The sequence below is a fragment of the Artemia sp. Qi Xiang Cuo genome, chromosome 12, assembly GCF_049724085.1.
Source record: "Artemia sp. Qi Xiang Cuo chromosome 12, ASM4972408v1, whole genome shotgun sequence".
NCBI classification, from domain to species: domain Eukaryota; kingdom Metazoa; phylum Arthropoda; class Branchiopoda; order Anostraca; family Artemiidae; genus Artemia; species Artemia sp. Qi Xiang Cuo.
In genome coordinates, this window is record NC_142805.1 from 4,990,479 (window position 1) to 5,004,952 (window position 14,474).

General features: G+C 36.8%; 1 protein-coding gene across 2 annotated transcripts in view; it reads right to left on the bottom strand.

The window, feature by feature from the left end:
• LOC148945682 (putative NADPH-dependent quinone oxidoreductase VAT1L) overlaps positions 1 to 14,474 on the bottom strand; it is a 49,171-nt gene that overhangs the window by 30,188 nt on the left and 4,509 nt on the right. For both annotated transcript variants that reach the window (XM_089098522.1, XM_089098523.1), the window contains exons 3-5: positions 11,132 to 11,411; positions 7,263 to 7,392; positions 5,457 to 5,672 (exon numbers count right to left, since the gene is read on the bottom strand). In XM_089098522.1, coding sequence (XP_088954648.1) covers positions 5,457 to 5,672; positions 7,263 to 7,392; positions 11,132 to 11,411 — 626 coding nt within the window. The remainder of the gene's footprint in view (positions 1 to 5,456; positions 5,673 to 7,262; positions 7,393 to 11,131; positions 11,412 to 14,474) is intronic.

The following is a 14,474-nucleotide window of genomic DNA, read 5'->3' on the forward strand; positions in this document are numbered from 1 at the left end:
ACTCTCAAACACACACACACACACACAAAAACTTACACAAGCACACGAAAACATACAAGCACACACAAACGTATAAACACACACACTAAAACTTACACACACACGTCAAAACTAACACACACAAAATATTACACACAAAAACACATACACACACACACACACACAAAAACTTACACACACACTCCAAAACATAAACACACACACACAAAAAATTACACACACAAACAATTACAAACGCACATACACACACAAAAAATCAAACACACACACTCAAAAACTTACACACACACACACAAAAACTAACACACAAAAACGAAAACAAACTCACACACAAAAACTAACACACACGCACAAAAAATTACACACACACACAAAAACTAACACACACACACACACTAAAACTTACGCACACACACGAAAACACACACACACACACGCCAAAACTGAAACACACACAAAAACTTACACACACACACACAAACAAAAACTTACAAATGCACACTAAAAATTACATGCACATAAAAACTTACATGCACACAAAAACTTACACACACGCTCAAAAACTTACACTCACACACAAAAACTTACACACACACACAAACACTAACACACACACACTAAAACAAACACACACACACACATGAAAATTACACACACACGCCAAAACTTACACACACACACACACACACTTACACACACACACACACACACACACACACACACACACACACACACACACACACACACACACACACACACACACACACACACTTACACACACACACACACACACACACACACACACACACACACACACACACACACACACACAAACACTTACACACACACACACACACACACACACACACACAAACACACACACACACACACACACACACACACACACACACACACACACACACACACACACACACACACACACACACACACACACACACACACACACACACACACACACACACACACACACACACACACACACACACACACACACACACACACACACACACACACACACACACACACACACACACACACACACACACACACACACACACACACACACACACACACACACACACACACACACACACACACACACACACACACACACACACACACACACACACACACACACACACACACACACACACACACACACACACACACACACACACACACACACACACACACACACACACACACACACACACACACACACACACACACACACACACACACACACACACACACACACACACACACACACACACACACACACACACACACACACACACACACACACACACACACACACACACACACACACACACACACACACACACACACACACACACACACACACACACACACACACACACACACACACACACACACACACACACACACACACACACACACACACACACACACACACACACACACACACACACACACACACACACACACACACATACAAACATACACACACACACACACACACAAACTTACACACACACACACAAACACACACAAACTTACAAACACACACACAAAAACTTACACACACACACAAAAACTTAGACACACACAAACACTGACACACACACACAAAAACTTAAACCCAAAATCAAAAACTTAAATCAACACAAAAACTTAAATGAAAAAAAAAAATTAAAAACACACAAACAAAACTTACAAACACTCACAAAAACTTACACACACACACAAAAACTTACACACACACAAAAACTTACACACACACACACAAAAACTAACACAATCACATGAAAACTTACATGCACACAAAAACTTACACACACACACACACGAAAAGTTACACACACACACTTCAAAACTTACACACACAAACTCTTAGACAAACAAAAACTTACACACACACACAAAACAAAAACACGAATTTAAAAACTTACACCCACTCTAAAAATCTTACATGCACAAAAAAAATTAAAAGGACACAAAAAATGACACACACAATAAAACTTACACACCCGCACAAGAAATTACACACACACACAACAACTAAAACACAAAAACTAAAAATAAAGCACACACACACACAAACCCATACCAAAAAAAAAATAAAAAATCCAAACGAAAAATAAAAAGAACATAAGAACTTACATTCACACTAAATCTTACACAAACGCACAAAATCTTACACGCACACACAAAAACTTACACACACACACTAAAACTTACACACACACACTAAAAATTACACACACACACACACAAAAAAAGACACACACACACATGAAAACTTACACACACACGAAAACTTACATACACACGCCAAAACTTACACACACACAAAAACTTACACACACACACACACACACAAAAACTTACACAAGCACACGAAAACTAACATGCACACAAAAACTTACACACACACACACACACACACACACAAAACTCACACACACACACACACACACGAAAACTTACACACACACGCCAAAACTTACACACACATAAACTGACACACACACACACACACACACACACAAAAACTAACACAAACACACTAAAACTAACAAGCACACAAAAACTTATACACACACACACACACACTCACACACTAACACACACACACACACACACACACACACACACAAAAACTTACACACACACACGCACACACACACACACAAACTTACACACACACACACGAAAACTAACACACACACGCCAAAACTTACACACACACAAAAACTTACACACACACACACACACACACACACAAAAACTTACACACACACACACACGCACAAAACTTACACACACACAAAAACACACACAAAATTACAAACACACAAAAACTTACACTCACACACAAAAGCTTAGACACACAAAAACTTACACACACACACAAAAACTTACACCCACATGCAAAAACTTACATGCACACAAAAACTTACACACACAAAAACGTACACACACACACACACACACACTTACACATGCACACGAAAACTTACATGCACACAAAAACTTACACACACACACACACGAAAACTTACACACATACACGTCAAAACTTACACACACAAAAGCTGAGACACACAAAAACTAACACACACACACACAAAAACTTACACCCACACGCAAAAACTTACATGCACACAAAAACTTACATGCACACAAAAACTTAAACACACAAAAACTTACACACACGCACAAAAACTTACACACGCACACACAAAAACTTACACACACACACACGAACACTTACGCACACACACGAAAACTTACACACACACACGCCAAAACTTACACACACACAAAAACTTACACACTTACCATATCACAGTTACATTGTCTTAATTTTTCAAATTTCATTTTGAATTTATGTCGTGAAATGCAAGAGTTGGAATATTTCAGTAGTGACTTGTTGTGCTTTACCTTCACGCAGTTACATTCTCTTGATTTTTCGAAGTTCATTTTGAATTTCTGTCATGAAATGCAAGAGTTGGAAAATTGGGGTCTTAGTCCACTAGCCTGAATGGTGGAAATCCACTAGCTCAGTATTGGGGTCCCAGTCCACCAGCCTGAACGGTGGAAAATCACTAGCTCAGAATTGGGGTCTTAGTCCACCAGCCTGAAGGGTGGAAATCCACTAGCTCATTATTGGGGTCTCAGTCCACAAATGTGAATGGTTGAAATTCACTTCTTAATTTTTTTTTGGTTAAATTTTAATCAGCTCTAATGTTAAGTTAACCTAACCTTTTCCGGCGAGTATGGTTAGGTTAGGCTAGATTAAGTTAGGTTAGGTTAAGTTAGGTTAGGTAAGCCCATGTACGCTTCACTTAGGTTAGCTTAGGTTAGGTGAGAGACAGGCAAACAGTTAGGTGCATGATTAGGTTATGTTAGATTAAATTAGGTTAGGTTAAGTTAAGTTAGGCTAGGTTAGCCTACGTACGCACGCGTACGTAGGCTAACCTAGCCTAACCTAACTCAACCTAACCTAACTCAACCTTACACACACGCACAAAAACTTACACACACACACAAAAACTTACACACACACACACGAAAACTTACACACACACACGCCAAAACTTACACACACACACAAAAACTCACACACACACACACACACACACACAAAAACTTACACATGCACACGAAAACTTACATGCACACAAAAACTTATACACACACACACGCATAGTTAAAGGGATAAATGCAATAGTATACACGAATATTTTTGGATATCAGTTGATTGGTGGAGGGAGGCAACCTCAAAGTGTCTGGCTACACTTACGGTAATTTATTAACTTGAATTGCCACGCTTCATTTCTCTTATCAGAAACAAGCCACAGGGCCAAATCTAAAGAGGGAGCCCCGGGAAAAAACTTCGTTTTTCACAGAGAGTAACATTTTAAAGAATAATCTATTAAATCCTACAGGAATACAATATAAGGTTAAATATGAAAATTCTGGGAAACTGTCAATCATTCTACTGTTTCTAATAGTTAGAGTCCTAGGCATTCATAAGTTTCTTCATGACAGAAAAGAATTCTGAAAGAAATGGGATTAATCTTTAGGAAAAGGGTAAAAGTGAAGTGATTACAATCAACAGTATACCAGTCTATACTGCATACATGCTTTATTACTAAAAAAAATATACATCTTTCGTCTAAAATTGAAAGTCTGGAATCCAAACAGTCCTTCCCAGAGCCAAATAGGCACGCTCAGGCTTTTAGGTGTAAACTCTGATGTAAGTTAACGTTATACACTTTAGCAAAAGAAGTATTTAGTAGATAAAATACTAAAATCTTAATGCTCCCCCAAATGTTTATAATTTTTATTCATCGATATTTTCATTATTTTAACTTGTTATTAATTTAAAAAAAACATAAGTTTTTTTTGGGGGAGTAAAGAGGGAAGTTGGAACTTAAAACAAAAAGAAGTCAAAAGGACTGTAATTATCCTACACAATATTTTTAACAATGCTGATTCCAATGTTGTAATTTTTAGTTCGATCCCACGCCATTTTCAATGGGTTTCAGGCTATTTTTAGAAATCACCATAAATTTGTTTTCTCGGTAAACTTTTACTTTTAAGATTAACCGAAACAATAGTTACCATTCCTGATTCAGTCAGATGGCAATTTTGTCTCATTAGGCTGTTTTTCTCAAACCGCGTTTTTCAAAATTTGCTTACTATGTGCTGTGGTTCGCTCTTAACTAGGTTGCAGCTACTGCTGCAACTAAATTATGCTGTATGGTAAATTATGCTGTATGAGTTTAGAGTATACTAAGATTTCAATACTCTTATTAGAGATTTTAGGCATCTAAAGGGTATTTTTGAAGTTTTAGTACTTTCTAGCGGATACTCTCCCTACCTCCCCTCTAAATTTCCAAGGAAACTGAGTTATATGAACAAAAAGGAACTTCTTTACTTACCACACCTCCTGCCGCAGATTGTACCAAAATTGTTTTCCCTGGTTTTAAATTGCCCAGCTCAAATAGCACTGTTTCAGCGACAACACTGTCTAATGCTAATGCAACCCCATCTTGGAAATCAATTGTATCTGGCAGCTTAAAACATAATCTTTCAGGCACGGCAACATATTCAGCCCATGCTCGAAATTCTGGAAAGGCAATGACACGATCACCCGGCTGTAATGGAAAAAATAAATAAATATATATATATATATATATATATATATATATATATATATATATATATATATATATATATATATATATATATATATATATATATATATATATATATATATATATATATATATATATATATATATATATATATATATATATATATATATATATATATTTATATAACCCGTATAGATTCGTGTAATGTCTGTAATAAGGCCTGATTACAAAAATATTTTTTGGGAATATACTTTTATCTAGGTTACACCAGGTCCCTGGACAGACTAGGTGCTAGCCGAGTAGTTAGCACGCCAGACTTGATATCCTTTGTCCATGAGGACAGGAGCTCGAGAAATGGTAACGCTAGTTAATTGGCTTGGAGTGGGGGTCAGTGGCGTGACTGTTAGCTCAGTCAGTCAACCCAGCTCTGAACAGGTACCTGGAGAGATATGGGGAAGGTAAACCAGAAGGTTGTCCAAAAGCATATGATGGCTGGCCCAAGCCCCCCCCCTTGCACTTCCTGACTGAAGTGCCATGAAACAGAGATAAGTACCGCTGGCAGGAACTAATAGTCTAGTCGCCCACGTCGTCGGCTTTTCTGAAGACGTGTTGGTTTTCAACTTTTCTTTTTCTTGGTGCTGAACACTATGCAAAGGAATGTCCTCATTCAATTGCATATTTTTTGTAGCATAAACAAGTTCATGGAGAAGAGCCGTGGGTAAAGAGAGATCCATGCCTCTGAAAAAGAATATTTGGTAAAACTACCATGTATAAAAACATTTGCTTTTAAGAATCTAAAAAAATAAAATTCTAATAGTATTCAAACAAAAAGTAAAGAACGATAATACAACATAAATAAGCAGAAATAAAGTAATGTAGCAAGTTAAACGTAAAATGAGCGAAAGTTAAAAGCAATAATCAAGCTTAACTTGAAAATAGCAGAATTTACAATAAATGAACAAATGAAACCTAAAACAAAATATTAAAATAAATAACTAAGTTGAACGTAAAACGATCCAAAGCTACCACAAATAAGAGTGAGCTATTGCCCCATACAGCCAGTGATACCAATGGGGGGAGGAGAATGGAGGAGAGCATTTGATCCCTCCTATCTCTAGATTTCGAAAATACCCTGTTTTTGGTATTTTTATTGAAAATACCCCATTTGTCTCTTTTTCAATTGTAGAAAAATTGCCCCCTGGCTTTGAAAAATATATTTGTTTCTCCCCCAGCATCGTCATGAATTGGCACCACTGCCTTCAGGCCTTCTAAAGGCTATGCTGCAAATTATGGGAATTTTGTACAATTCAAAGGATATTTTTGTGGCTACTTTTTGTCTTGATTCCATTCTACTGAGAAGTATAAAAACGGATACACGTACATTGAAAGTAATAACTGATACTGATATAAAAACTGATACTAATACTGAGTATACTGAGCATAAAAACTGATACTAATACGAGCATAAAAACTAAAACTGAAGGTGCATCTTTTAAAATATCAATTGTTTTCTGGGAAGAAGTCTGTTCAATTTGCTGAAGCAATGGATTGAATTGACGAATCAATGAAAAATTTACCTCTAAAACTTACCAGAAATTTCGTTGTTGCACTTCCACACTGAACTATTTCACCGCCAACTTCACCTCCCATGATGAATGGCGTTTTTGGTGGATTGTCAATTACACCCTGGCGAGTCATAATATCTTGAAAGTTGATGCCACTGAAAACAGAACTTGAATTAGCACACACTAGACAACAATTTTTGGTTTGAGGGGAATGAGGATCGCTTGTCCAGTGTTTTCAAGAGGTGGAAGGAAGACCAGGAATTTATAATTTTAAGAAGAAATTTTTAGGAATTTCGAACTAAGCCAGAGTCTCTTAAGAAATTATGACCGACTGGAATATAAACTACTCCTCTGAGTTGCCACTATCGAAAACATTTGACTGGAGGCTTAAAGACTCCATCTTGACAAAAAAGAAAATTTCGGCTATTTTGTGCTGCGAAACCCATAAATCCGGCTCTCATTGAAAGTTCCTTCCTCCACAAAAAATTCATCCATGAAAAGTTCTTTCTACTTAAACTATCCCCCTCCCCCCCCCACCCAAGGAAACTTTCCCAGGCAATTCCATTCTAGCTGAAAATTCCACCCGGAGAATTTCTTGCCTGCGATTCCAGGGGATATTTATTTTCTTAACGCACTTTCATTTGAAAAAGACTTTAATTTCTGATTGTCTTTGAAATCAAACCGGAAATTCTCTCATCCATGGACAAGTTTTCCAGCAAAAGCCCCACCCCCAACCCTAGTAGAAAGTTGCTACCGCAGGAAGTTCCTAATGGAAAATTTATCCCGTGGAAAACTCCTTTGGAGAATTTCTCCCGTGGAAAATTCTCTCTTCCCCTCTCCCCTACGGAGAGGTACTCTAGACAATTCTAACCCGGTAAAAATTTCCCCCGAAAGATTCTCCTCAACATCTCTACGTGAAAAATTGAGTCGGCAACGATAAAGTAAGAAAAAAATAATTTTGTATAGGAATTCTGGCAAATTGCCTAAATCTAAAATTTCCACAGAAAAGCTCACCCCCCCCCCCCTTTCCCCCGTGGAAATTTCCCTCTCGACGGAAAAATCTCCCCGTGGAGCCTTCATAACAGAAAATTCACCCCCCCCCCCCCGGAAAGTGTGTGTATACTTACAAAAAAAATTATATACGTAAACAGTGGGCAAAATTCATAACTTACAAACCTTTCCCCACGGACTGTGGGGGGGGGGCATGTTATCCCCAATGGAATAGTTTAATTACCATTTGAAGCTAAACATATTACCAGCTTAACTCTATAACTTATTAAATAAAAAAAAACAAGTTTTTTTAACTGAAAGTAAAGAACGACGTTAAAACTTATAACGAACAGAAATTTAATTTTTGAACGTTTTTGAATTGATGCAGGTTTTGATTTTGGCTCACCGTACATGAATTATTAAAACAAAATTTGCATATTAATTTTACTTTTATTTGGTTAAATGGCTTTCTCGAAATTTGTTTAATTTTATTTACAAACGTTTTTATTAGTAATAAGTAAACGTAACTTACGCATTAACTTATGTAGCGAACTTCTATGTTCATATATTTTTAATAAGTATATTAGGGGGCTCACCTACTAGTCAATACCTCGCTCTTTAAGCTAAAGTTCGAATTTTGTTCCAATTCTTTAAAAATGGCCTTAATCACAAAGGCCGTTATTTAGAATAAATAGCTCTTATGAAACTACTAAAAAATCTTTGGCTTAAACAGCGAGGTACTGACTAGGGGGTGAACCCAATCATACACGTAATATTTTTTGTTCGTTTTAAGTTTTGATGTTACTCCTTATTTTCAGTTGGAAAACTTGTTTTTTTTTATATTTAATTTCTGATCTTTTTTTTAAATAATGCTGGGAAAGCCGGCGCCCCCTTCATAGCAATTTCACTTCCCCCATGAAAACTTCCTTCATGGAAAGACCCTCCCACATAACCCCCAACCCACCCACCCCCCTACTACCAGAAAAAATCCCCCCCTGAAAACGTCTGTATGCTTCCTAATAACCAATACTATATGTTAATATTGGGCAAAGTTCATAACTTTCAGTCCTCCCCTCGGGGACTTCGGGGGATTAAGCCATCCTAAAGGACATATTTATCATATTTTCGACGATGCTGAACAAAATGGCTGTCTCAAAATTTTGATCAGGTGACTGTGAAAAAAAATGAGCGTGGGAGGGGGCCTAGTTGCCCTCCATTTTTTTGGTCGCTTAAAAAGGGCACTAGTACTTTTAATTTCCGTTCGAATGAGCCCTCCCACGATATTATAGGACCACTGGGTCGATACGATCACCCCTGGGGAAAAGACAAAAAAACAAATAAACACGCATCCGTGATCTCTCTTCTGGCAAGAAATACAAAATTCCACATTTTTGTAGATAGGAGCTTGAAACCTCTACAGTAGGGTTCTCTGATACGCTGAATATGATGGTGTGATTTTCATTAAGGTTCTATAACTTTTAGGGGCTCTTTTCCCCTTTTTTCAAAAATCAGCCAAATTTTCTCAGGTGCATAACTTTTGATGGGTAGGACAAACTTGATGAAAGTTATATATTTAAAATCTGCATTAAAATCTGATTCTTTTGACGTATCTATTGGTATCAAAAATCTGTTTTATAGAGTTTCGGTTACCATTGAGCCGGGTCGCTCCCTACTTACAGTTCGTTACCACGAACTGTTTGATGATCGTATTCCTTATTCACCTAATGTCGGACTTGAACCTAAAGAGAAGTATGCTTTGGTTGCGAGGACTGATTGCCTAAAGGCAGTCAGATTTTCCTTTGCCTTTTTTTGGTTAACTTAGCATTAACCAATGATTCGAGGGCGGAGCGAAGCTGGGATGTGACGCACTTTTTTCAAACTTTTTTCAACAAAGAAAGTTAGAAATTTTTTCGGACGTTCTGAATATAACTGTTTTCACAGCAGCTCGGTTGTAGATTTGGGAAGAGGATTAATAGCAGACATTATTCAGAATTAGCCGACAATCAAAGATAATCTACTGCAGGCAATACCACATCTTAGAATCGAGAAAAAGAACCAATAGCCAAGAAAATAACAATTGATGACATCATAAAAGCTGGAATTATGATGACGTCACGAAAATATTAGATTTTAATCCGATCGATTCTGACACTATCTCTGAAAATAAACTATTTTCGGAAAAAGGGATAAACTATAAAAACTGGGTATTTTAAAAAACGAAAATACCAACTGATTTACTTTTTTTCTACAAAACCAGTTCAAGCTAAAACTCCATTTAGAACATAACTCTAGAGTATTTATCCTAAGTTCTGACTATTCGTCGAATAGCCACGACCCCGGGCATTTTTAGCGTAACTGTCTTGTGGACTGATATTTCCCATTTACGTTCAATTTAACAGTTAATTTTTGATTACTCTCTGAAAGATGCTTCTGGAAACTTGATTTCCAAACTGAGCCTAAATCCCTCAAAAATGACGTCCAATTGAACCTTAGAATAAAAAACAGATCAATCTTACTTAAAAAAGCTTTAAGTGTTCTTTTACTTTAGAATTGATAAACTTTATCCAATTAATTCCAACTTTCACATTTTCGGCAAAAAGTTTTGAGATACCCGGGAGCTGTCTTAAGTAAAACAAATTTTAACATCAAGGCCCTACTAAGGTGGTGGGGGGGTCACCGGGTTTGAACCCTCCCTCTCCTTCCAAATTTTTTTTTCCAGAGTTGTGAAAAGTAACAAAAATGCATACAAATTTTTTGATACGTTTCGCAGTTTTTGCGTATCCCCCCCCCACGCTGACAAGATACCCCCCACCCCCAAGCAAAATTCTGGATACGACCTTACTTAGCATCCTTGTTTATTCGCAGCTATTTATGCTCTATTGAAAAAAATTAAACCTAACTTACCAAACCCTTGATTTAATTATAACCTCATTAGGCTGGGGCTGAGGTCTATCTTTCATCATCAGTTTCACATTCTTAGCTCCTCCAAAACCGGTTAAAACAATACATTTCATTTGAGGATTAGACCCTCCCACGTCACTCACTATTCCCGCTGGATACGTCGAGGATGTATAACTTGGATTTGTAACAGGTGCTCCAATACCTCCAATATCAGCAGGGCTAGATGGAATGGTTGGATATGGAGGGCCTGTAACTATTGTTGGTCGGTCAATTGGATTCATTCCTAGAAAACAAAAGTTCAATTAAACATAAGAAGTTTTCAAATAAAAGAGCTATCTAATGAGGTAAGCTAGTGAAATAAATCAGTATTGATCTGTTATGTTTATTTGATATCTTTATGGATTCAAGCCAAATAAATAGGGACTTTATTTAAGTTGTTTTGTTTAAGGATTTAGTGTATTCTTTTTCATAGGCAGCGCAAGCGCAATACCACTGCCTAAGTAAAGAGCGATGTGGGCACAATGTTTTTTTTAGAACAGGGCACTTCGCATAGAAGGAGTTGTCGTGGAAACTTCGAAAAGGGCTTATTCGATTACAAATTGAAAGGGCTAGTGCCCTTTTTAATAGTCAAAAGTGATTGGAGGGCAACCAACCCCCTCCTACGTCCATTACATCCCGACACACATCCAGCCGGAATTTTGAGATCACCATTTTGTTCAGCTTAGCTGAAAAGTCCGGAAATTATGTCTTTGAGGATGCACCCCCCCCCCGCCCTCAGGGCAAGGATTGTAACTTATGCCCTGGGGGCATATAAGGTTTTTATAGAAAGGGTGGGATTTTTGTCACTAGAAAAAAACTTCCAGTTTTTTTTTCACTAAAAGAATTAATCATTTTTTATCTTGACCTTACTAAATCGTAATTTTATAAGTTATATATATATAAATTTTTGTTATAAGTTATTCTGGATATACATTTAGTGGAATCTGATTTCTCAAAAAATGGGATTTTTAATCCAGTGTTTTTTTTCACTTCTTTTAAATCCTTCTTAATCCCTTTTTTCCTCAAGCATTAACAAATATTTTTTTTTTTTTTAATGTACTTTATTTTGAAAATTCTTGTACTTGTATTTATTATTATTCACTTTTATTTATTTATTTATTTATTACTGTATATCTATCTCATTTTAGTTTTTTTTAAAACATCATGATTTTACCGATCTGAATCAAAATATCCCATCTCAGTGAAACTCCTTACCCTCCCCTCCATCATTTTAAGAGGGGGCAATATGAACCAAACCCCTTGGTGGCATTGAATACTGTAGCGTTGTAATTAAGAGCTTCGGTTTGCAGGGTATTAATGTATGTTTTTCGGGGTATTCAAAGCAGAAGTTCAAAAATAAGAATAGAATATCCCAAGAACCTTTACAGGATTTGTGGTCAATCCGGGAAACAAGAGAGGTCAATCAAGAGGTCAAACAAGGTCAATCCGGGTAGTAGCGTAAGTACAAACTGATAAAGTGTGTACAACTAGGTTATTTCTAATAATATTGGATTTAAGATTTTCTTGCGTATATAAATTGTCTTAGCATTATTATTACACATTAACATTATTATATATTTTATTATTATATATTATTCATTTTAACGTCAATGAGTATCTCATTGAAAAAAAAGGCTGCAGGTGTACTGGCTACGCAGTGCAACTCCGCCAGCAAAACTCAAATATAATGATCTATATTTTGTAAAATTTTGACCTGGTTATTAACAATATTATTTTAATTGCCTATATCATATTATTACAATTTTATTTGTATTAGAACTGTTATTTTGATTTAGTGTTGCTATCACTATTTTACTTTATAGTATGCTTAAATTCTAGGGAAACAAATTAGCTTCTATTCAACAGGCTTTTAAAACAGCTCAACTTTTGTCCTGCGGTTGATATCGTCCAAATGCTTTCATTTCGACTTTTAAATTTTGACTACTCTCTTTTAGACTGCAAAACTAGTGATTTTATATGGAATGTTTTCTCAAATTTCTAAGTAGTACCCGCCAACCCCCCAAGGGAATTTATGATTCCTAAAATTTATTTTATTGCTTTGTTCTCTATGGTAGGTAACAACTGAAAAGCTTCTTTTTCGTCAAAGGCTTGGTTTCTTCAAGTATCAACTTCTGACACTTTTCAGTGGATATCTGCATAAGATGTTTAAGCACAGCATAAATATATACAGTAATGCAAGCTCCTAAATTTCTCGTTGGAGAATTTTGAGACATACTGACGTTGTTATTAGTGCAGCCAAAATTTTCCTGTGCTCTGCTTTTATCTTTCATAATACCAATTTAATTCTTTCGACCTAAATCCGGTCGAACACAATTGATCCATTACTTCCTACTTTTATGTTTAAAAAAAAAAATTTGACTTACTACTGCTGCTAATGCTGTATATATATTTATATTGTGAGGTTGAGGATGTATTGTATTCTCAGCTATTAAATATTGTAATACCCGAAATCAATTTTTATTTGAAATTTTCACAATGGTTATCTATTTACGGATAAAACACTGAAGACTCACTAAATCAGAGAAATCCCAACTATAGGTCATCGTACTCCCCGAGTGGGTGTCTGTGCCTCCAGAGGCACCCACGGCATTAAGAAGGAGCCATCAACCTTCCCGCAGGCTTGCTGCTACCAGCATATCCTCCCAGTGAGGCTGGATCGAGGTATTTAGGTTTCGCAGATCTGTCTGCTACGCTCGGTGCATGGTGTTTCTGTGTCTGCCTCTGCGGTGTGTACTCGATGGTTGCCAGTGGAGTGCTTATTCGGTAGCCAGGGATTTTCCATATGTAGTACGCGGCCAAGGTATTTCCATCGGTGAACTCTCATTACATCTGTCACAGGAGGCTGACCTTTGAGCCCATGAGTCTTATATAAGCCCTATACAGATTCGCCAAACAAACCCAAAATTTTGCAGCGAAACTTTTCTGGCAGGAAACTCATGACAATAATTTTATAGGATACCAAAAAGGTGTTGCTAGTTGAAACCCTGGAGCAGGGGCCAATGATTACCAAGGACGTTATTTCCATATATTTGAAAGAAATATAAAAATTAGCGTATGTAGTAAGTATTTGTAGTCCGTCTGTGTAGTCTGTGTATCGATATCTTTGTACAATTCTGATAACCAGTGCTTAATTGAAAGCATAAAACCGACGCAAAAAAAAACAACAAATATCCTCTCAGGAGAGAAAAGTTCTTAAGTGGCCTGCAGAAAGAAAAGAGGTAATCCAAATATCATTTGAAGGTTTGATTGATTGAAAAAATAGGCAAAAAGCAAACTGATCTGGGAA